Source organism: Pan paniscus, chromosome 4 (assembly GCF_029289425.2).
Source record: "Pan paniscus chromosome 4, NHGRI_mPanPan1-v2.0_pri, whole genome shotgun sequence".
Lineage (NCBI taxonomy): Eukaryota > Metazoa > Chordata > Mammalia > Primates > Hominidae > Pan > Pan paniscus.
In genome coordinates this window covers 122,668,840-122,693,371 of record NC_073253.2, presented here as the reverse complement: position 1 = coordinate 122,693,371, position 24,532 = coordinate 122,668,840, and the positions used below count along the sequence as shown (strand labels likewise).

At 38.6% G+C, this 24,532-nt stretch overlaps 1 protein-coding gene across 3 annotated transcripts in view; it reads right to left on the bottom strand.

Annotated features, from left to right (window-relative positions):
• MEGF10 (multiple EGF like domains 10) overlaps positions 1-24,532 on the bottom strand; it is a 235,899-nt gene that overhangs the window by 77,359 nt on the left and 134,008 nt on the right. For all 3 annotated transcript variants that reach the window (XM_034960437.3, XM_063604607.1, XM_003826672.5), the window contains one exon: positions 17,858-17,950. In XM_034960437.3, coding sequence (XP_034816328.1) covers positions 17,858-17,950 — 93 coding nt within the window. The remainder of the gene's footprint in view (positions 1-17,857; positions 17,951-24,532) is intronic.

Below are 24,532 nucleotides of genomic sequence, written 5' to 3'. Positions count from 1 at the left end.
TCTAAGATACATTGAGTTTCTAACATGTGCCAGGCATTATTACATTATGAGGGACATTATGCAGCTATTTTATTTAAACCTCACAATAACTCAATGAGTTAGATATAATTATTCCAATATTTCCATTTGCAAAATGAACTCAAATGGCAATTTGCTCAAAGCCACTTGGCATTTGAGTGGCAAAAGCAAGGGTTCAACCCAAATCCATCAATGCAATGTCTCCAAAGCTGCAATCATCCCTTATACCACGCTGACCACCCCAAAGAAGTGATGGTCATCAATTACAAAACCGGAATCAGTGCAGATTAACTGCTTCTGCCTGGTTTTCAAAGGGGAACATTCTAGAACAAATGTCTCACAACTGTTTATCTGAGAAATAATAGTTGTTTGCTTAAAATGACAGTTCCCAGGCTTCAAGATGTAGCAGCAGGTTCATCAGAATAGTTTTGATAAGGAATATCCTATCATGTCCATAATCACACAGGTATTGACAAAAAAACAAGGCATTAGAAAAAGTCTTTGAACACATGGAGAGAATCTAGTAAATCTCTTGTTTTCAGGTAGACAAAGGACAAGAAAGGGGGCACGATTAGAGATAAACAGAAATGTTAAATGGAGAGGTGCTCTGGAGGAAGGAATAAGGGTACATTGTCTCATCCAAAGGACTCCATCAGCAACCAACCAAGCAATTGATAAAAATAGATGAACTCATTTTGCCCTTTAAGAAAGAAGTGATGTTTACCATCATGTTCACCTTGTTACAAAATTCCTCAATCACTAGCTGGCTCAAGGAGGGACTGTAGCCTCTTTACATTGCCTAGACCTGGGCCCTAGCTAGCCCATGGCCAATTCATCACTATGGAACCTTGGGGTAGTCCCCAACCTTTATTTTTTGTAAAATGAAGATGGTGGAACACACTAATTACACAAAAAGTACTTTTTGTTATATGTGACACTGCACAGATCTAGTAACAGCAGAAATTCCCTGATTTGCACATTGGGATGTCCCAGCCCAGCAAAAAGAATGCCCTAGAAAAACATCCTCCAACTGTGTATGAAGCTGCACTAACGTGTCTGACCTTGGTTTGTATTATTTGTTTGTCTTGCATGAATCATTCATGCCAGAAAGGACAACTTAGTTCTCACAATGTAAAATTTCAAAAACGAAATTGCCCAGTAACTCTATCAAGAAAAAACAAGGCTTGGACCTTTTATTCATTTTTACAAAGACAACTGGAGTGAGTTCAGGCCTGCAAGGAAACCCAGAACTACTTTACATTTAGTCTTTTTCATTGCCAATTAAAAACTGGAGTTTAGACATTTCCTACTTGCTGGTGACTGTATGTCCAGAAGTGTAGGCTTGTATATGGGGTCCGGAAATATGAAAGGAGAAATAAACAAAAACATGACTTTCTTAGCAATCCCCACTTTAGTATAAAAAGATGTCATAAATAAAATCTGGACAGCATTGCCAAATTGAGAGGCACCAAATAATCTCACTGCCTTGATTTTTCTTCAGTTTATCTATGCCTATGGTTCACCAACTAAGACAACAGATACAACCTTGAAATGCATTTTGAACTGTAAGATGCTTATTAAAGGAACTGATTCTAAATGACAGCAACAGAAATGCCCAGTTCTGTGTACCTGTACTAGGTGTAAACAAACCCTAGATGAACTGAGCAGGTCAGGTGTTTTTTATTGTTTGTTTTGTTTGTTTGTTTTTAGAGACAGGTTCTCACTGTGCTACCTAGACTGGAGTGCAGTGGCACAAACATAGCTCACTGTAACCTCTAACTCCTGGGCTTGATCGATCCTCCCACCTCAGCCTCTAGAGTAGCTAGAACTACAAGAACATGCTACCATGCCCAGATGATTTTTTAAAAATATTTTGTAGAGACAAGGTCTCACTACGATGCCAAGGCTGGTCTTGAACTCCTGGCCTCAAGCAGTGCTCCTGCCTGGGCCTCCCAAAGTGCAGGGATTATAGTCATGAGCCACCATACACAGCCACATTGTTGTTGTTATTGTTGTTGTTTTAAAGTCTTAGTTTAATAGCCTTGGGATCTAATTGTTGAATTATATAGGGGTCAAGAACTTTACGATACATCTCTACCAGATACTTACAGTGGGATAACATATCAAATCTTAGAACTCAAGCTTATCATAGGGAAAGAGATGTCCGCTTATAATACATAACTAACCCCACTGGTGTTACTGTTTGCAATAACTAACACTACATATGCCTTCAATATTATAAATGTTGGCCCGGCACAGTGGCTCATGCCTGTAATTCCAGCAGTTTGGCAGGCCAAGTCGGGCAGATCACCTGAGGTCAGGAGTATGAGACCAGCCTCGCCAACATGGCGAAACCCCATCTCTACTAAAAATACAAAAATTAGCCAGGCATGGTGGTGCATACCTGTAATCCCAGCACTCAGGAGGCTGAGGCAGGAGAATTACTTGAACCAAGATCACACCACTGCATTCCAGCCTAGGCAACAGAGTGAGACTCTGTTTCAAAAAAAAAAAAATTATAAATATCAAGTATTTATTAGGATGCATCAAAATCAGTATACTGACTTGACAATATATATTTATATGAGGTTTGGCTATAATGTTCTCCATGGACTTTAAACATAGGAAAATCCATGACTATGAGATAAATTAATAGAGAAGAAAATTTAATACTTTATAGTCTAAAACATGGGCAAAGTACAAATAAGTCACTTTCAAGAAAATATCTCTACAGAGTGCCTTTTAGAAGAGACCAAAATAATTTTCCACTGTCTCAAAGGATAGAAAAACATGGTTCTTCCTGAAACATACACCCTTTCTTCTTAAGCCTCAGTTCCCTGAGGGTCTTTTATCTCCCTGGGATTTCATTCCTTGCGCTTCAGGCTAACAAGGCTGTGGTGTGTCATTCCCTTTGTTAATGGTAGAAGAAAAGATCCTCATTCAAAACATCAAGCACTTTAAAAATAAAACAACTTCGTAAAGCTTTTCCATCCATGAAGAAGAACAATAAAAATGTATTTTCCAGATACTCTGAAAGCACTAAAACCCCACGTCCTTCACATGTCAAAAACCCCTCTGGAGAGCTGACAGAGTGCCAACAATCACCGTGGACAACCACCCAGTGCTGTTTATATTAATTTTATTCAGTGACTGAGAGAGAACCTTTATTCTTCTTTTAAAATGTTTGTTAAATGAACTGTCATTTTATAACTTCAGTGTAAGCTTATCTCAAATTATGAACCAGAAAAAGGGGTGTGAAATATTTATTCTCTATTGTGCTGAAGTGCAAATGTTGATGTGTCTCTATGACAACATATTGATGACCCTATTCACGGTGCAGGAAAATCTCAAGGATATAACTTGTAGGCTAAAATTACATAATTTGGGAGGATTACATTCATTCACTGATGTGAAAAGAATAATAACAACCTCAGGAGCCCTTATAAGATGTCTTGCTATAAAAAGTCTTGTCATATTTTTATTCTGTTGATCATTTATTCTTTCATTAAAAATTTGTTAAGCATCTTCTCTGGCTACGAAGTTCTATTTATTGAGCACTTACTACTTGCTCCTTACCAAGACATGTACCATAGCTAAGATTTCCTTATCTATTGGAAGAGACTGGCCCACAGTGACATTTATCACAAAAGAATGTGCTAGGTGTTACAAGACATAGGATTGCACACATTGCTGGGGAACATACAGGACCTATGTCCATGTACCTTTGGGCAGTGGAGAGAAAGGAGGGGGAGAGAAGGTTTCCCAGAGGAAGTAGGAATTGAGATGAATATTAAAGGATGAATATTCAGGACCACTGTTGTGAAAATGCTTATTATCTTCCTTCTGGACACATGAGGATAAAGGATAAAGGCTTTCAATGACTTCCCTAAAATCTCAGAGTAAGAAAACTAGAATCCTTAATGCTAATTGTTTGGTCTGAAAGATTTAATATGGTTTTCTTGAGAAAAAAATTTAAACGATGGGACTATGAGAGACTACGAATAATGCTATAACAAAGGCTCATGTACCCACAGCAGAGACTTAACTGTTTATGAACATTGTATAACATTTGTTTCCTCACTGAATTCAAGAAATAAAACATGGCAGATAAAGTCCTATCTGACTCCTTTGTGCCTGGTTCCCAGCTCTTTCCCTACCCTTTTCCCAAAGGTAAATGCTGTGATAGTTTTAATATATGTTCTTCTTGTTTGTGGGTGTGTTGGGGGGTGTATTTAGAAATAAGATATAGAATTATTTTATATATGTATTAGCCTTATATAAAATGTTCATGTTGCTGTGAATCTTTTGTTTTCACCCAATATTATGATATTGAGATTTACTTTTTATTTTTATTTATTTATTTATTTATCTCACTCTGTCTCCGAGGCTGGAGTGCAGTGGCGTGAGCCTAGCTCACTGCAGCCTTGAACTCCTCAGCTCAAGTAATACTCCCACCTCAGCCTGCTTGGTAGCTAGGACTATAAGCTGATTAATAATGATAAATCTGCTAATATAATGGAATGCTATATACAAGTTTATAGTAATGGAGTTCATTATTATACTATAAACTGCTATGTAACATTTCACTATATTAACAGCCTCCAAAAAATTTACCTTTTCCCATATACACAGATATTTTTAGTTGTTTCCAAATTTTCACTGTTAAAAAGATGCAAATAATCTATCCCCTAATACATGTTTCCACAAAATATATAAACAAATTATAAAGAAGTAGAAATAAAAATTGCTGGGTTACATGGTCCACACATTAAAATTCTACTCTAGACATAGTCAAATTGATCTCTAAAGTTACTCTGCCAATTTACCTTCATGGAAGTGGTATGTGGAAGCTTCCTTTCACATCCTTGGCAACACTTAACTTTTTAACCATTGCCAGACTTCTTAACCATTGCCAATCTGATGGTGAGAAATGACATCTTGTTTCTTTATTATGTACTTTTCTGTTATTACAAAGATTAGCATATTGTCATGTTCATTGGTCAATCAGGTTTCTCGCCTCTGAATTACCTCATCCTACCCTTTGCCTATTTTAAAGTTCAGAGGTTCTTTTACTTATTAATTTGTGGGGGTTCTTTACATATTTTATAAATAATCATTTGTCTGTTTACTTATGCTGCAAAAATATTTTCCTAATCTCTCACTTCTCCTTTAACTTTGCATATAGTATCTTCTGTCTTAAAAATCTTTTAAACTCTGATGTGGCCTAAATATTCTAAAAGCTAATTTAAGGCATGGATAAATCTGCTTATATAATACTGATTTTACCACATAAGTTTCTTTTTTCTTAAAATGGCTGCTTTTCTTTAATGTATGAACAAAAATTTCCAATTATATACTAACATCAAGTTCAAATCAATTCCATTAAAATTTAGACTTTCTTTACAAGCTACCTACCTCCACTAGTTTTATGCAAAAATAGTGAGTAGTAAAACCATTTGGTTTTCACAGAATTTTAAGATGACACCATTTATTTATGGACCAAGAGCTATGTTCTTATAAACTCTACTATTTGTCCTACTGGAATAGTCTATATAACTAGGACAAATATTATTGTCTTTTTACTTCTGCCCTTCATGAGTTTTATCCATCTCAAGAACATTTAATTTTCTCCAGGCTATAGGCACAAATGTTCAAACTCATTAAAATTAACTAGGTTGTGTATGAATTTTAAAAATACTTTGATCAAAGAAGGAAAAAGAGTCATTAGCTTTTGGGGGGAAATTCTGACCTGGGGAAATTTTCAAGTGTTTTAAAAAGTTCTTTAACACACTCACAAAAAATAAGATATCAGATATAGCCATGACAGACGCCGAATTATAAAAATAAACCAGAACAGGCTGGGTGCGGTGGCTCACGCCTGTAATCCCAACACTTTGGGAGGCCAAGGTGGGTGGATCATTTGAGGTCAGGAGTTTGAGACCAGCCTGGCCCACATGGTGAAACCCCGCCTCTACTAAAAATACAAAAATTAGCTGAGCATGGTGGTGGGCTCCTGTAGTCCCAGCTACTCAGGAGGCTGAGGCAGGAGAATCACTTGAACCAAGGAGGTGGAGGTTGCAGTCAGTTGAGATCACGCCACTGCACTCCAGCCTGGGTGACAGAGCGAGACTCTTGTCTCGAGAAAAACAAAAACAAAAACAAAAAGAAACAACAACAAAAAACAATAAAATAAACTAGAACACCTAGTTTCAGCCAATGGACAGTGGACAGTATAATCCCCTGAGACAAGACACACATGGCTCTATTAGAATCGGGCAGTAGCCCAAGACAATAGGAGAGGGAAACAAGCAGGTCTACAGCACCATCTCGTACATATTATCACTTCACTCTGAGCACGGCAGCCAGCAAGCACATTGGTACAGTCAGAAAATGGTTTGTATATGTTTCATGTATATGTTTATATGAAAGAAATTATAAAGATTTATGATCTAATATTTCTGCTCCCTGTACAAACATTCTTTTAAACCGGGCTGTTATTTTCTGCTATTTATTTAATTAAAGAGGAGTCTAAGAAGATTAATGAAATTCGACTCATCACTATGTGATTAGAAATAATTTGTAGTCTGCATTTCTTTGCCTAATTTCTTACTGTTCATTTGCAGTTTGTATGCATTTGTACACCATTTGGGTACAAATTTAACAACTAAGTTCTACATCCTCACATAGAATTTCTACCTTGAGAAGTAATATGAGAAAGTTTAGATAGCAAAATTGGTAAACATTCTCCACTCAAACAAGGGCTGATTTTCAAACACCTTCCTTAGTCATGGGGCCACCATTTCGGAAGTCACTCCTCCATCTCAGTAATAACCTTGATGTTTACACTATAATTTTTTCTCTCTTGAGGGTGAAGAACTCCGAGACACACATTTTCCTCAAAGTTCACAGAAACCACACCCAGTACATCTTGCCTGACTTCTATAATTTCATTGCAGCTACCAGTCTATGGCCAGGGGATCTTCTGCCAAGTCATTAAGAATGAATGTGTCAGCTGGGCGCGGTGGCTCACACCTGTAATCCCGCACTTTGGGAGGCCGAGGTGGGCGAATCATGAGGTCAGGAGTTCGAGACCAGACTGGCCAACATGGTGAAACCACGCCTCTACTAAAAATATAAAAAGTTAGCTGGTCATGGTGACAGGCACCTGTAATCCCAGCTACTTGAGAGGCTGAGGCAGGAGAATCACTTGAACCCAGGAGGCGGGGGTTGCAGTGAGCCTAGATTGCACCACTGCACTCCAGCCCAGGTGACAATGCGAGACTCCATCTCAAAAAAAGAAAAGAAAAGAAAAAAAAAAAAAGAATGTGTCTACACTGCACATAGCCAAGGTGCGTCCTGAAGCCACAGAAGCCTGAGCAACCTTAGGCCACTGAAGGAAGGACTTCGCATCATGCCCTCTCTGTCGAAAACCTTTGGTCCCTTCCTCCCTGGCTGCTCCACATGCTTTGCCAATCTGTTTGTTTATATACTTCAGCTCCTCTATCAAACTAAGAGCCCCTAGAAAGAAGAGGCAGTGTCTTACTCATCTCTCATGTCTCATTTTTATATCTGTCACCGCTCCTGGCACATTTACGCCTTCATTCCTTCCATCCACAAATATTTATTAAGCATAACTGAGTGCCCAGGACTGTGCTAGACATTCAGTGATAGCTAGACAGCAGGTATAAAACAGACAAAAACCCATGTTTTCATGGGGCTTACATCCTAGAGGGGAAGACAGACAAGAAAAAAAAAAACAAGTTAACAAATCAAGTATTTTTAGAAAGTTCCTATTTAAAAACGTGAAAAAGGAGATATGATACAGAGTAATAGGGTCATACTCTGCATATGGAGGTCAGAGATAGTGTCTGTATGGTGGTGGCACTTAGGCTGACTAACTGACCTACAGAAGCCAGCCGTGTGGCCAGGCGTGGTGCCTCACACTCGTAATTTCAGCACTTTGGAAAGAAGCTGAGGTGGGCAGATCTCTTGAGGTCAGGAGTTTGAGACCAGCCTGGCCAACATGGTGAAATCCCATCTCTACTAAAAATACAAAAATTTGCCAGGCATGGTAGTGGGCGCCTGTAATCCCAGCTACTCAGGAGGCTGAGAGACAAGAATCACTTGAACCTGGGAGGCACAGGTTGCAGTGAGCCGAGATTGTGCCACTGCACTCCAGCCTGGGCAACACAGTGAGACTCCGTCTCAAAAAAAAAAAAAAAAGAAGCTGGCCATATAAAGAACCAGGGAGACGAGTATTATTCTGAGCAGAGGAAATATCAAGTGCAAAGGCAAAAATAAAACTAGTGTGTTCCATAAATGAAGGGCAGAGACTGAGCAGTGTGATACCCTGAAAGGTAGAAGAATGAGAAGGCATCAGGGAAACAGGAAGGAATAGATCATGCATGGCTGGATGGATTGTGCTCAGGGCTTTGGAGTGTATTCTAACTGTAAGGGGAAATTCCAGCCAGTTTTGGGAAGGAGAGCAGCATGCTCTAAAGTACATTTTTACAAGATCACGCTAGTCTGACTCTGGTCATAGATAATTGACTTGGGTGGCATCTGAGGAAGAAGCAGGGAGACCAGCAAAGAGACTACCATGATCACCAGTTTAGAGAGAATGTGGCATGGACTGGACTGGCAGCAGTAGGGATAATGAGAAGAGGTTGGATTGGGTTATATTTTGGAGTTGAACCAACAAGATTTGCTGAAAAATGAATATTGCACCAAGTATCAAAAAAAAGAAAAAGAAAAATCAATGAATGATATGAAGTGGAGTTAAACAACATGACAGCCCAGTCTTATCTTTAAAGCCACTGCATGAACTCACTAGCACAAGTAATTTAAACATCATTAGTATTCTCACTATGCCAGAAGCAATATAAACTGGATATGATTTCATCTGGTAAGGACATCTGTGATCAGAGGTTGGAAATAATGCACCAAAAAAAAAAAAAAAACAAACAAACAAAAACAAAATAAAACTTTACTAGGTCTTCTGTCAGGGGAATCTTGTGGCAAGCAACTGTGGACAGAGAGAGCCTCCATTTAAAACAGGGTGTAGGGGGTGGGGCACGGTGGCCCATGCCTGTAATTCCCAACACTTTGGGAGGCTGAGGCAGGAGGATCTCTTGAGCCCCAGAGTAGGGACCTGCATGGGAGACATGGGGAGACCCTGCCTCTACAAAAAATAAAAAAATTAGCTGGGTTTGGTGGTGTGTGCCTGTTGTCCCAGCTACTCGGGAGGCTGAGGTGGGAAGATGGCATGATCCCAGGAGGTCGAGGCTGCAGTGAGCTATGGTCACACCACTGCACTTCAACCTGTGTGACAGAGCAAGACCCAGTCTCAAAAATAAATAAGTAAATAAAGAAGGGTGTGGCCTGTGAGACAGGAAGAGATGTCACAAAGGGCTGCCCCATCCTCTGTTCAGTCAAAAGACTGGGCCATGTGTGAAGAAGTGTGGTGTAAGCTATGTTTGTCACACAAGGCATCATAAGTAGCATTTACTTGTCATTATATACTGCCATGCACAGCACTGGAGAATACCTGTTAAGTCTTCATTTAATCCCCACAAGCCTATGAGTATAATAGATATTCTTATCCTTGTTCAAAGCATGAGGAAAGGGAGGCACAGAAACATCACAGAAAGGAGAGCAGTTAGGGGGATAGCAATTCCATTCCAGGATGGGTGACAGAGGGTGGTGGTAGTAGTTCTTTGCCCCTCCTGAAAGTGGCAAAGAACAGTCCAAATTTTGGACTCCTTAGGAAAGGCAAAATCAGCAGTTTCTGTCTGTGACCTCTATCAAACTATTTGGATGGTCCATCAGTGAAACTACCTTTCGGACCGTTCTGATGAACTGTTCAGAACCCAGTCCTTCCCAGTTATCATCATCAGCCTGACCCCAACACCAGTGAACCCAACTGATCTACTCTTATTCTTGCTGCTCCATCAACCTGATTTCGAAAGTAATTCTGACAGCACAACAGGCCTGTTAATGACTGCAGCGAGGACTGGGCTCCCAGCATCTACTCTCCGCAGACAGCATCGATCCCACCATTGTTGCCAGTCAATAGATCTTTACAGCAGACTTTGCTAGGAAATATGTCAGCTTTTTGTGCCTTACGTTTCTGGCTCATAATATCCTTCAAATGGATTCCCCCATTCGAATATCCTGCAGGCAAAATCTTATTACTTTCTCCATGCTGTATATCATGCCTGCTTTACACAAAAGGTTATCAGTGTTCCTTACGCTGCACCTGAAAATGTTTGAGCTAGTCTTGCCTCCTAGGGATATTTTCACTACTGCCAAGTATATTTAACCGGAATGCTATTAGTGACTCAATAAAACCCAAGTTTGGAGTTTCTAGACCAAAGCTAATTTCTATTTTTGCCGCTATGTGGTACTAATGTCAAAAGCAAAGAGCCCGAAGGACAAGCATTTGAAAACCATATGCTGGCTGATTTAGGACTCTACCATTTGTGCCCTATAGCTGTAGGTGAAATAGATTTCTCTATAGATGTTTGGGAAATTATAAATAGGATTATATGGAATAAGAAAACAAATGTGTTATTGCTATTCATACAAAAGGTTTAAAGGATTTCCATCACAAAGAAAGATCTCAGGAGTTGCATATACATATTGCTTAAAGTAAGTCATACATAAAATCACAGAATTGAAAAGGATCATAAATAGAATCTGCCCCAACATTCACAAGATTATGAATGAGGAAAGTCTAGATGGGTGCCATTATGAATTCATCATCTCTAGTATTAATGGGCCCTCAACGTCTCTCAGAGGGTTTATTTTCATAATCGTCCGGTGTCATCTGCCCCTGTCTCCTGCTCTCATTCTCCTCTCTGTTGCTGATTCTTGCTACTTTCAGTAAACCTGTTTTCCAACTTCTGTTAGCCCCATACCATGGTGATTAAAGTTACTGGCTCTGAATGAGATGCAAGTTTGGCTCCACCACTTAATAGATACATAAATTCAGGCAACTCACCTAAATGTTCTGCACCTCCGTTTCCTCATCTGTAAACTAGGAACAATAACTGCAACCATCTTATAGTATGTTATGGCCATTAAGAGAGTAATTCCTGTAAAGCTCTTATAATGATGATTGCATATCAAGTGTTCAATAAAGGTGAACTATTACTATCATCATGATCATCAATGTAACCATCCTTCTGCCCCCTTTTATATCAGCAGACTCTCTCTCCTGCCAGTTTATCAAGAGAAGGAAGGTCATCTGATATAGACTTCCTCAGATTCTCCATCCCATTGCCCACCAGCACCCTTGACACCTAGAAACCTGTTTACACCTATTCTGGCCATGCTTTTCTTCCTCATTCTATTGGGAATGGGCAGTACTCCTCACTAATCTCTCTGTCAGTGCCCAGGATCCCATCCCATCTGCCAGCTGTCTTCTCAGGAGCCTTGTTGCCTCTATTCCACAATCCACTCTCTCAACCCAGTCTCCAGCCTCTCCCTCTTTTCTTTCACCATCTTCTCAGGTTCTGAGTCTTTTTTCACCTTAAAACATAGACAAAGGCATGAAAACAAAAAACTTTTTCTTGACCCTACACTTACTTCTCTTGACCCTACACTTACTTCTTACTAACTATTTCTTTGCTTCCTCTCCTTGGCTTCTCAGAGAAGTTTCTGGAAGAGAAGTCTATTGCAATCTGTTTTCTGTCCCCAACTGAAAGTGAAGGGCTGTACACTCTTAGCCCTTGTCTCCCTTGTCCACTCAGAAAATCTCTCACTACCTTATCTGACTCCATCCAGTTTCCCTCAATCTACTTCTTCTACAGAGGCAGTTCTCTTTCTTTCACTTTATTTTTCTCCCAAGCTATGAGCTCTGTCAGAGCAGCAACCATTACTCATTTGTTCCTTTATCCCCAGCATTCAATGCAGTCCCTTGCACACAGTAATCATTCAATGAAAGTTCACAAAATGAACACATGAACGACCTTCTCAGAATCATATAGAATCATATGGTTCCTTCAATCTAATTAAATGGAAGTTTTACTGTGCTCCAACCACATGCCAGGCACAATGGAGGCTTACAGAGATTAATAACATATGGCCTTTGCCCTCCAGGAGTTGTTTATCATCCAGTGAGGGGAGAAGAGCAATGGAGGATTGATGCATGGGCAGATAAATTGATGGGGGGAAGAACAGAGCTAGAGCAGGGAAGAGGGGAGGGAAGAAGGAGATGGGATAAAATAGATTAATGTCATTCACTCATAAAAGCTAGGATACGCATTAGGATGCCAATAAAGGTAAAACACATGTGTGCTTTTTTAAAACAATAATTTAATCAAATTTAAAAAGAAGGAATATGTCTAAGCCTAGTCAAATAAATCATGATTTCATTTTGGGAGAACAAACTTTTTACAATTCTCTGACATACCTGGTTTTTTATACAGAGAATACATTGAGACCCAGGAAAGCCAGGAACACTGACTGTTTGTCACAGGCAGGAACCCTTCCCTCAGCTGCCAAGGTAAACAGACATATCAAATCTCAAAGAGAAGCCTTTTGAAACTGGACTGAAAGTATTTGTCAGTCCCTTAATCACCCATGTGTTTTAGAAAGGAAAAAAAAAGATAGCTATGTAGGACAGTTATCAATTGATTACCATCTGACCATTTTAGACTCCTAATGTCAGTAAAAGGAGTTAAACTTCTGGTTGGAGTGATTGATCCAGATTATCAAGGGAAAATTGGGTTGCTGCTGCACAGGGAGGGAACACCTAGGTCTGGAACCCGAGGATTCTGTGGAATACCTCTTAATACTCCCATGACAGTAATGAAGTTGATGACAAATGTCAACAACCAGAAAAAAGGCAGGACAAGTAGGAATGCAGATCTTTCAGTAATGAAGGTTTGAGCCACTCCACCAGGTAAATAACCCCAAGTAACTGAAGTTTGGGCTGAGAGTGGGGGAAATATGGGATGGGAAGTAGAAGAGGGAAGCCATAGATATCAGTTACCACCTTGTGACCAATTACATGAAAGACATTTTAATAGCTCTTAATGTTTGTTATTTGTTTGTTATATGTATATGTTTATTTTATTTGCTATTTTCTTTTTTTCCTTTCTGTTTTACATGCTAGTTGTTTCAAGTTAACTTTAGTATCTAGGAAACAGAATATTCAGTAGAACTGTGACTTAATTTGAAAAAAATTTAATATAACCAGCAATGAATCCAATGAATGTTGGGACTTGCATCTCCTCATTTTAGGAAGAGAGTATGAGCATGTTCACTTCTAAGATGAATTGCTGTATATTAGGTGGAAATACAGGGGTTTTTTTATGTATAGGAATGCAAACGTGTGTGGAGGGTGCATATAGGAATTGGATAACCAAAGGAGTATGCGTCAACAGTTATCAGTTTATTGCCTTTCAGCTCTAAATTTATCCTTCATTGCCTGCTCTACAAAAATGGGTATGTGCCCTCCAAATATTTTTCTATTGCCGGTTGGCCAAATGTTAGGTATTTTCAATAGGGGGCGCTAGAGAGACATTGCAAAAGGAGTTTTTCCATTCTACTTCCAGTGCACTCAGAGCACGTAGTGCACTTGTGCTCTTGGCTCCTAAAGCACCAAGCTTCTGCAATGTAAGCGCAGTGCCAATAGCTGCTCCAGTACCTGGCTCCTGGAGCACCTATGGCTTTTCCAATGCCTTGTTTCTGTAGCACAAATTGCTTATCCAGAACCAAGCTCTTGCAGCACGGACAGCTTCTCTAGCATACAGCTCCTGCAGTACACTGTGGCTAGCTGCACCCATCAGCCAACGACTTCCCCTTTTTTGTAGCAGAGTGCTTCTGGTGAGACTTTTCCATGAAGAGTTTTTTCCAAAGTCCTATAAAAGTCCTAGAGGGCATATTTCCAGCAAGTTCTGCTAGGATAGTACCACAGCACCTCTCTGGATCTGAGTGAGCTGTGACTGTGCCCTCTCCAGCAGGTCTGGATCGCACCCTTAGTGGGATTTCCTTTTTGGACATTCTATGTCCACCTTAGAGGTAGTGGATGCTTCTTATATCTGCTATTCCTATATTCTCTAGAGATCTATCTACTTCTTACTAGCCCATCCCTCATTACTCCAATCTCCTGTTATAGTTAGTTAATATTCTTTATATTAAACTTTCTCCTTTCCAGTTACTCTGTGTTGCAGTAGCAATGACCACACCAGCACCTAGATCTTGGTTTATAAATACCACTCTACAATAAAAGGTACCAAGGCTTCTTTGAAAAATAGTTCATTTTAGGGCTGCAGTAGGAAAAATTAAAAATTAGCCTGGAATATCTTCTAGCACCAGAAAGTAAGAAAGCACTCAAAATAAAAAAGATGAGTCATGTCAAAGGGACACAATGGGTTGGGTGCAGTGGCTCACACCTGTAATCCCAGCATTTTGGGAGGCCGAGGTGGGTGGATCAACTGAGGCCAGGACTTCAAGACCAGCCTGGGCAATATGGTGAAACCCCGTCTCTGCTAAAAATACAAAAATTAGCCAGGTGTGGTGGCACATGCCTGTAAGCCCAGCTACTAGGGAGGCTGAAGCATGAGAATTGCTTGAACCCAGGAGGCAGAGGTTGCAGTGAGCCAAGATCAGCCATTGCACTCCAGCCTAGGTGACAGAGCGAGACTCTAGTCTAAAAACAAAACAAAAAAAAGACACAATGGCCAAAGCTGGAATGACCTGGGCAACAAAATAAATTATGTAATACTGTTTTATAACCCAAAATGTCAAATAAATATACATGAGTTCTTACTGATATAAATAAATGTTTGAATAAATGCAGGAGAAGAAGCAAATCTTCCTTACAGAAAAATTCCAAATAATATAGGCAGATATTCCTTCCTCAAAGACATGGAGCTTGAGTCCTGCCCTTCATCCCTGAAGGCTCGATAGTCTTAGTGACTTGCTTCTGCAGAGTAGAGTACAGAAAGGGGAAAATTGTAACTTTATGTGGAGAAGCCTAGCACACTACCTTAACCAAGTGATGAAGGTTAACCAAGTGATGACATCAGTGATGTCACATGGATATCATGATATCATGTGAAGAGAAAGAGCACTTCAATTCTGGTATTCTCTTCAAAACTCATAACCCATGTTTGATCATGAGAAAAGCACCAGACAAACACAGACTGGGGAACATTCTACAGGATACCTGGCCAGTTCTCCTCTAGACTATCAATTTCAAGGTCATGAAAACAAAGAAAGACTGAGAAACTGTCACAGACCAGAGAAGACAGGGGAGACATGACAGTGAAATGTAGTGTGTTGGCCTGAGCTGGAATCCGGAAGAGAAAGAGGACGTTAGTGGAAAAATTGATAAAATCCAAATAACATCTGCAGTTGATTGAATAGTAATATACTATGGTCAGTTTCCCAGTTTTGACAAACTAATAGTAATTTAAGAAGTTAACAATGGGGGAGACTGGGTTTGAGCACACAGGAGCTCTGTACTATCTTTGCAACTTTTCTATAAGTCTAAAAGTGTTCCAAAATAAAACCAATTTGTATTTTAAAAATTTAAAAATTACTGTGGTTTCTATCTCCTAATTGGATCTTAAGTGATACAAGGAGCCAGTCTAATTATCAAAGCAATTATATTATGGATCTAATGTCCACCATCAAATTGATGCATAACAATAACCAAAGAAGGGGGGAGATGGAAATAGAATCCTTAGAAATTAGGCCATTTAAACTCTGCTAAGTAGCATATTACTAGACAATAGATTTTGGTTCCAGAATTATCTAGTCAAGAATGAACAAAATGATACATTTCCTGACATTAGGTTGATTGCCACAGACAAAACCCAGATAGCAAGACCTATATTCTGGGTTCAGCTCAGAATATCATTTTTTTACCTGCTTAAAAAGGTACCAAAGATGTTTTTCTCAGAACACCTTTAAACATTTCAGACATCTGTTCATGTTTATTTGTGCTTTTGCTCATCATAAAGCCAAAACGTGAGTTGTAAAAAATAAACTAAAATTTGCTTCAATATCATATTTCAGTGTTAAAAGAACATCTGTTCTCAGAATTCTAGAGTCTTCATTAAACTCCAAAATAAAGCAACGGTTTATTTTCTAGAAGGTCCTAATCAGTTCTAGAGAGTCTGAAACCCATGTAGGCTTTTGTTTTGCTTACACAATCACTTCAGTCTGAGCCCTTAGCGCGAGGTAGTCTGCAATTCTTAGGAGACAAAGTATGAATACGACTGAAGTTATTCTGTAGCATTCTTGCCCTGGAATTAGTGGCAAACCACATAGTTTTAAATGACTAATATGCCCACTCTTCCCTATCCCACTAGTTTATAATAATGTTATTTTTCTTCAAGATGTCTAGGCACAACTGATTTTTAAACTGGAAAAGTTAATGAAAGCAACATCACATTTGAGGTCAGTCGGCCAGAAAAATGGACATGAGCCAAATCCGACATCCCAAACATTTTGCCTCAATGGCGTGTGAACAAAATGCCCACTCTCCTCCTGATTTCCAACAGAAGCAAAACAAAACCCTGCAAGACAGTTTTCCCCTGGAATTGAGAAGCCTGTCAGGGGCAGAAAGACACACACACACACACACACACACACGACACACACACGACACACACACACACACACACACACAGAGTCCCAGTCCCTGTTTAAGGTACAGTTAAAAGGCTCTTTCACACCAAGTGTTCTGTGCACAGACAGCACAAGGGCTTCCCCTGGAGAAGCTGCTTCAAGGAGAGCCAAGAGATCACAAGTCCGAAACAAGTAGTCCTAGCAAGATAAAGAATAATCTCCCCAATTCCAAAATAAGCAAGTAAAAATTTTTAAAATCAGCTTATTGAAATAAGTCCATTCAGACTAATTTCAAAAAATTACTTGGTGGCAACGAAGAGAAATGTGTGCTCTCATGCGAACTTGCTAACTTTTTAAAACGATGGCTTCCTTTTTCAAAATGTAATGTTTCACGCATTACAATTTAGTTGCACTTTAATTCCTTCTCACGTTTCTCAAGGCGAAAAAAGAAGTATAAAGGAAAAGGAAGTGGATGCAATTACGTGTACAGCAACAAGTTAGCCAGAAGATTTTGGTTTAAACTGTGAAATTTAGAAAAGCAACTGTATTACATGACATTCCATGATATAATCTTTGTGATAATGCATATGAAATGTTACGTGTAGACTGCTTTTAGTCCAAAATACCATCATTTTAGAATTATAATTCTAACATAATGGAGACAAATTATATACTATGTTAGGAATTGATTTAACAAGTACCAAAATTTTCATGAATTTTCTTTTATTACAGATAAGTCTCCCTAAAGTTATCTGAACAAGTACTCGTTATTTGCATCTCAGAATTCAGAGACAAAAAGATATGTTAGTGTCAAAAATGCCAATTTCACTTCTGAGTTAAAAACCAACAGGTGGTAAATTTTAATCACCAAGAGATTTTCTTAGAGAAATCAACAGGTAAAAACAGAAGTTAGGATACAATAGTTATGTTACCACAACTGCCTTACTGAGGTAAGGAATCTAAATTGTGGACCCTACTCTAGAAAATGCATTCATATCCACAGAAGTATGAGCTGTTGTATGATCGTTGAAATTTCCTTCTTTCCAAGAACTTTTCTTTATACTTAATTAACGAATAATGTATATGTACATGTACAGATTTAAAAGAAACTGTATGACTGAGTTGGTCGTGGCATTTACACTATGCTCTGTGTAGGGATGAAGAGGGAAAGCATGGCTCAGGGTCATCTGCAGACGAGGAGGGCCTTACAGCAAAAACATCCCAAGACAGACAACAGCAGGTGGAAACTTACCACTGGAGCAGTTGGTCCCTCCCCAGCCAGGCTCACACTGACAGGTGTTTGGAGCAATACAGCGACCATGGACACATTTATCAGCACAGTGGGCTGTCAGAGAGAAAATCAATCAAATAAAGAAAGTTGGCACAAGAAAAAAAAGCCAACAACACAGCTGTTGCACATCCAAGTCTCAAGTATCACTTAAAAACAACATGCATGCTTGATAATTTTCTTCAGTCCGTTCCTCAGCCCTCTTACAGTCTGCTGTAGGACCAAACAATTCCCCTTCTTATTTTGGTATCACCAAATAAATCCCATCATTTCTACTATTCTATTCTACTTCATGCTAAATTAGAAAAGAAGTTTCAAGGAAAATTGCCTAATTCACTCTTTAAAAAAATTATCAGTGAGTATCAAATATTCCTTTTTGTTTCAGAAGAAGCCTATATAGAGAAACAAAACACAAAGCAAGATATCAGGGCCTCAGAGTGACAGAGTAGATAGGGAGTATTATGATTATGTATTATGATTTTTTTTACATAATACATTCACCAGAAACAATAGTCACACTTCTTTGTGAACACGTTGTTCACAACTATGACACAGCAGAATTGCTTGCTCTTTTTCTGTTGAGGAGAATATTTGAAAAATGCCACCCAGGTCTTTGGGAAACAGTAAATCTCAATCCTCTTTCATTAGTAAAGATCTTAGGTGTACTCAACCCTTGGAGACAAAAGGGGCATCACTGCAAACATGAGTGAATGGACAGTCTGATGATTTCCAAAATAGGCATTAAAATATGCTGTGCCAAATCTTAGCATTATCATCAACCTTAGTACCATGCACATCAGTTAAACATTCTTTAAAATATCTGGATATATACATAATTGTGAGAACGACTTAAAGGGTTTGGGGTTCAGATATTCTAAAATTTTATTTAAGGGTGGGATGAGGTGCTCTGTACTTTAGAGATGCATTTTATTAGTGTATGTCTTATTACAAAAGACTTACTGCTCAAATATATAAAACACCAAAAAGTAAAATAAGCCTTATCTCCAGTAGCTCAAACTGGTAACATTTTTGTGGATGTAGAACCTTCAGAAATTTTTTTCCTACATATTTTTCTCCTCAAAAAAATAGAATCATATTTTTCAATGTGCTTTTTCCACTTAATATAATGGCAGTATTATTTCCATGTCATTAATATTAATATATGTGATTTATGCACTAAGGTGTATATTTAATATGTATGTATATATGTATATACACATGTGTGCACACACTCACAGTGCATTTATATTGCTGAACCAAAAATGACTACTTCTAAGGTCTTGATCATAAGATTTAGAGATGAAGATATATAAGGGAGGGCATTTTAGGTGAAGAGAAAGCAAAAGCAACAGGTAAAAAGAGAAACAAATGAAATAAGTTCTGTTGGGTGCAGTGTTTGGGGCAATAGCTTTGCAAGGTAGAGAGAGAGACCCTGAAAAACAAATTAAGGTGTTGGGGCTTTATTCTGAGAATTCGCTAGGAACAGTTTAATGAAAAGTATACATTTGTTATAAGAAACCAACAGGGAGAGGACACCACAATGAAATAAAGTGGCCATAAATTTTGGAAAACACAAGCTCTCTTGCTATCATCAGAATAACTCTTTAGCACCTAGGCGATTTAGTGAGGAATACCAGGACTGGTAACCTTGGGACCCTGGTCCAGGGTAGAGTTTTCTGGTACTAGAGTTTGAAGGAAGTGCTTAGCAACCTCATAATATTTAAGTCAGACAATTACATATTTCAATTACAAATTGCAATTAAAAGCAGAACTTGCCTGTAACATATGAACACACTGGCCCTGCATTATTTTGATTTTTGCTGCCAAGTTAAGTCAGTATGTGCCAACTTCAGGGTTCAGTGTCTGCTTCCACCTCTAGGTATGTGTTTGAACTTGTAGATGTCATTCATTTGTAAGCACAAGGTACTGGTCTTTTGTTAAAATTTAGATATGTACATACCTAAAGCCAGCAAACTACCATACTTGAGTGTGGGAAGTTCAACTAAATGTCACAGTAGGCTTGGGTCTAACAGTGCAGGGTATGCTCTGGATGCTATCTCACACTGTGTTAAATGGCAGCATGGGTACAGGAGACTCTCCCACCAGTGAGAGCTCTGGCACCAACTGTAAATATGTCAACACGAGAGGGTTTTGCCTCCCACTTGTCTTAGGTACTGATGGCATCTATGTTTGCAGCTATTACAGTGAACAGCCTTCAGACCCAAGTTTACCAATTCTTCTTCTTCAACATAGTAAAGCTACTAAAATTCTGTTTGAATATTTCCAGAAGTTTTAAAAATTAGATACTCTTTGCCTTTAATGTGAAACAAGACTTCTTTGACACTGTGCATTTAAACCAAAACACAGAAATTGAATGTGGTGGCTGATGAAAGGAAGTATTCTCCATATTCTTGAATTTCAGACTTTTGTGTTTATTAGTGTAGTTCTCACCAATTAACTTCATACTAAAGAAATGTTATAAATGTTCATTTATATGGTAAATTTATATTAATACTACTTAAATTGTTTTTATATCTTGGGCATCTATGTAAGATTTTATTTGACAAAAGGATTAATATTACCATTTGAGAATTTGAAAAGTTCTGGGTACTCAAAAAGCTGGATTCCATCAGAGCAACCTGGAGTTTTGTATTCATCTAGCAAGAAGCTGGCTATGAGGGGAGAATATTTCCAGTATTCTATGGACAGGTCTCAATTCACTGCTCTCCCTTTCTTCTCTATCCTTTCATTTTTTTTCACTTTTTATCTTCATTTTCACTTTTTACCACTCGTCTTTCTCTCCCACACACTACTTATTTGATATACACCATAGAAGCTGGAGATTAAAATTTGGTTTTAATTGTAGTTGTGTTGACTCTTAACTCCAGGATGACACCAATTGAGTTCCACCTGAATCAACTGGTAAGAAAGGTAAGATTGAGCAAGCCAGCCTAGCACCCTGCTCTAATATCAAGATAACTTATTAGATTGGGTAAATAAATGCATGACAAGTTAAGCATATGTTCCAGAGAAGTAAGAATCAGAATTGCATATGGTTGGATCCCAATCCATTGGTTTTTTGTTGCTTTTATTTTGTTAACTCCAAAAAAGATAATAAGTAAATTTCTAAGTTCAGAATCAAAGGAGACCTGCTTCAGAATGTTTTGAGATTGCTAGATAATCACACAATGTTCTCGTGTGATTCCTGATAGTGCAAACTTTGTGTTTTATGAAATGAATTCCAAGAAGTTCAGTCAATTGTAATAATTTTTTTAAAAAATCCGTGATGGTAATTTTAAAATATGGATTACATTTATGAAAACCTTGAGCTAACATTTGGCCGAAGTCTGAAACAAAATATGGATGCGTCATTAGCAGAAAACAAATTTGCCTGTAAGTTAATTAGGAATTGGAAGGGGGAATCTGCTTCCCTAATGATTTCTTTTTTCTTAATTAAAGCTAAAGCCAATGGAATCACCTCTGAGCATTGATGCCTAAAGGCAAATAATGATCTAAATGATGAGAAATATTGTTGGGATGGAGTCTAAAAGGAAAGAACACAAAATCCTACTTCCATGATGGAGAATCTTCACACATTAGACTCCCTTATACAAGTGCCATCTCTGCTGCATGCCCTTTTCCACCATCTCTGGGCTCTCCACATCCAGCAACAAACCTCGTTAAAGATGGAAAAGAGCAAAGGGAAGCAACAGAGGAAGGCAGAGTAAGCTATAGAACTCTCTTTATTCTCTGATGTCCCAACTCACCAAGGTGTAGAAACACTGACTATGGCACATTCATGACACAGATGCCCACACCACCACCAAGAGATTAGCTGACCTCAATTACTACCTTGGTCTTACCTCCCCTATTCAGCTTCAAATGCCACCTACTCTGGGTGCTGCTTCTATAACTAACATGCTCCAAATGAAAAACCAATGTAGGCTAAAGACATTAATTGTTCATGTGGAAAAACCCAAAATGAACTAGAAAAGAAAAAAGGGAACAGAGGTCCACTTAGCAGATGTTCAGTAGCAGAGATATAAAGAATAGGTACAAAGGACCCATTATAAGTGTGGCTGTCCCATGAATGGGAATAGATATTTTATTCCCTACCCATGTCCTTTCTTCTTTTTTTAAAAGGGCAATTAAAACTAGAATAACCTAAGCAAAGATAGTCTATCCAAAATGATTTCTTTTCTGCACCGATCTTTAAGAAAATCATTAAAGATCATATTCTGAGTCCAAATCTTTTTTAGAGGCCAGATATAAGCTGAATCTCAACCTACTCTCAGTATGCTCCTTCAGACACAGCAAGCTGCACAGGGCAGCCAAGACGTCTTTTCCCTCCAGAACTAGGAGGCAAGAGACACTAATGAGAAGAACAGGCCATGTCTTTGAAACGAAAGCTGTGGACAGTCTGTCTGCCTGATGGACAGGTGGGCACTGACATGATGACCCTGGAATCTTCTCTAATTAGGCTCCTGTTTCAGTCTCAGTTCCTAAATCCATTTAAATCCCATTACCAATGACATGGACCTCATTCCTTTTACTTGTAAATACTTGGCTTTAATACTGAGAGCCATTAACTATACTCAATAGTTTTTCTTCTGCCACATACAATTCCCTTTGGATTTTCACCTAGGGATGGCAAAAAAGTGAAAGGAGGAGTAGAAATACTAAAGACTTCTTTATAAATCAATTATATCTCTAAAGACAGTATATACCATTGTCTTAAAGAATATATTTATTTAAATTAATATGGAAAATGTTTTCAGAATCAAAATAGTTTTTTAAAACAATTATCCAATAGAAACACAAACCTTCCAGCTAACCTATCTGTCACCAGAAGTTCCTTTTATTCTGATGCTATGAGCAAAGAGTGTAAGTCACAAATCTTATTTTCTCTCATTTATTCAGTGAGTTGCTACAGAGGAATATAGAGTTTTAGAGTTAAAGGTGCCTTTACTGAGCATCATTCCTGCATTTTTCAGACAAGAAAACAGATCAGGAAAATGGGTAATTTCCCCAATATTCATAGTTGGTATTAAAGACAGAAATAGGATTAAACCCTGGTCCCTGACTCCCAGTGGACCAAAATATAAGATGGATTTTAATGGGAGTGAGAGGGAGTAGGGGTGAAAAGGATGATAGAGGGTGTTCTGGGTCAGATACCATGGCAGGTGTACTAGATGGCCAGGAGTCAGGAGTCAGAAGATTCGAAGGAGGAAGGAGAAAGAAGCAAACAGAGAGTTGACTTCCAAGATATACTTTATCTTCCCCACACTTTTATCTGAGGACTATTACATGCAAAGTCCTTACAAATTTACAAAGTGCACAGGAATCATTTTGCTTTCATATTTCCAAACATTATATTGCAGCCTACCCTATTGTGTTTGCTTATAAAAAGGAAAGGGAATTCTCTTTTTCTTCAGTTTAATATTTACTGATGCACTAGGTACACTGATAGGCACTACTGTGTATATTAAGATGGCAGATCGGGAACTCTTAGTTTGTAAAGGAAATCTGATGTAGATCCATCAAACTCAATAAATGCAGAGTAGAATCCAGGGATAATAAGAGAGGTTTCAGAAAAATACTGTGAGAGCATACTGAATGATTCAATTTATTTGAAATGTCCAAATGGACAATTCCATATGGATAGACAGGATATTAGTTGGTTGTCTGGGGATGTGGGTTAATGCGGATTGATGGGTAATAGGTACAGGGGTTGTATTGAGATGATGAAAATGTTCGAAACTTGATTATGTGATGGCTGTACAACTTTGTGAATATACTAAAAATGGTTGAATTGTACACTTTAAATGGTTGAATTGTATGGTATGTGAATTACATCTCAACAAAACTGTTATAACAATACTGTGGGGACTGTGGAAGCAGTTAATTCCAACTGGGGTGAGATCAAGGGGATCTCATGAAAGATAAAACATCTGAGCTGAAAAAGTGGATATCTTTGAAATAATGTTGCAGGGAGGAGTGCCCAAAAACAGCTGCTTCACACACTTTTTTCCTTGCATCCCATCCCTGAAGTTGCATAATGTTTTACCTGGGGTCAAGGGCTCTTACCCCACAGCCACCAGTGGTCCACATGTGTGATGTCCATAAATGGCTGATCAGTGGTGGAAAGAGCTTGAGAATGCTAGGAACCTAGATGTTTGCACTTAGTAAATGTAATAATAATAATACAAAAACTTTGTATCTATAAGTCTTTTCTCTCCATTCCTTATAGGGCTTTCGTGTCATTTAAGGGCAAGTACAAAGAGCTATTACTGGCAGTATCTTTGGCAGACATTGCCAATTGTATACCCAATGTCTATTCTTCCTTCAACCCTTATTAACAGAATCTTACTTGTACCAGGGCCAGCAGTGATGTCAGCAATAAACTACATTTATTGGCCCTCTTTCTAGATTGAAATGCCCATGTGGAAAACAGTTTCAAGAGACAGATTCAGGTGGTAAGTGCGACTCCCCTTCTCTTTCTCCTTCCTGCTGTCTGGTGTGTAGACATGGCTGAATCTGCAAAAAGCACCAGGCAACTCTGAGGGAAGGACCAAGAGAATCATGGAACCCTTCACTCTGAATTCTTTGCATGGATAAATAAGTGCCATAAACCACCCA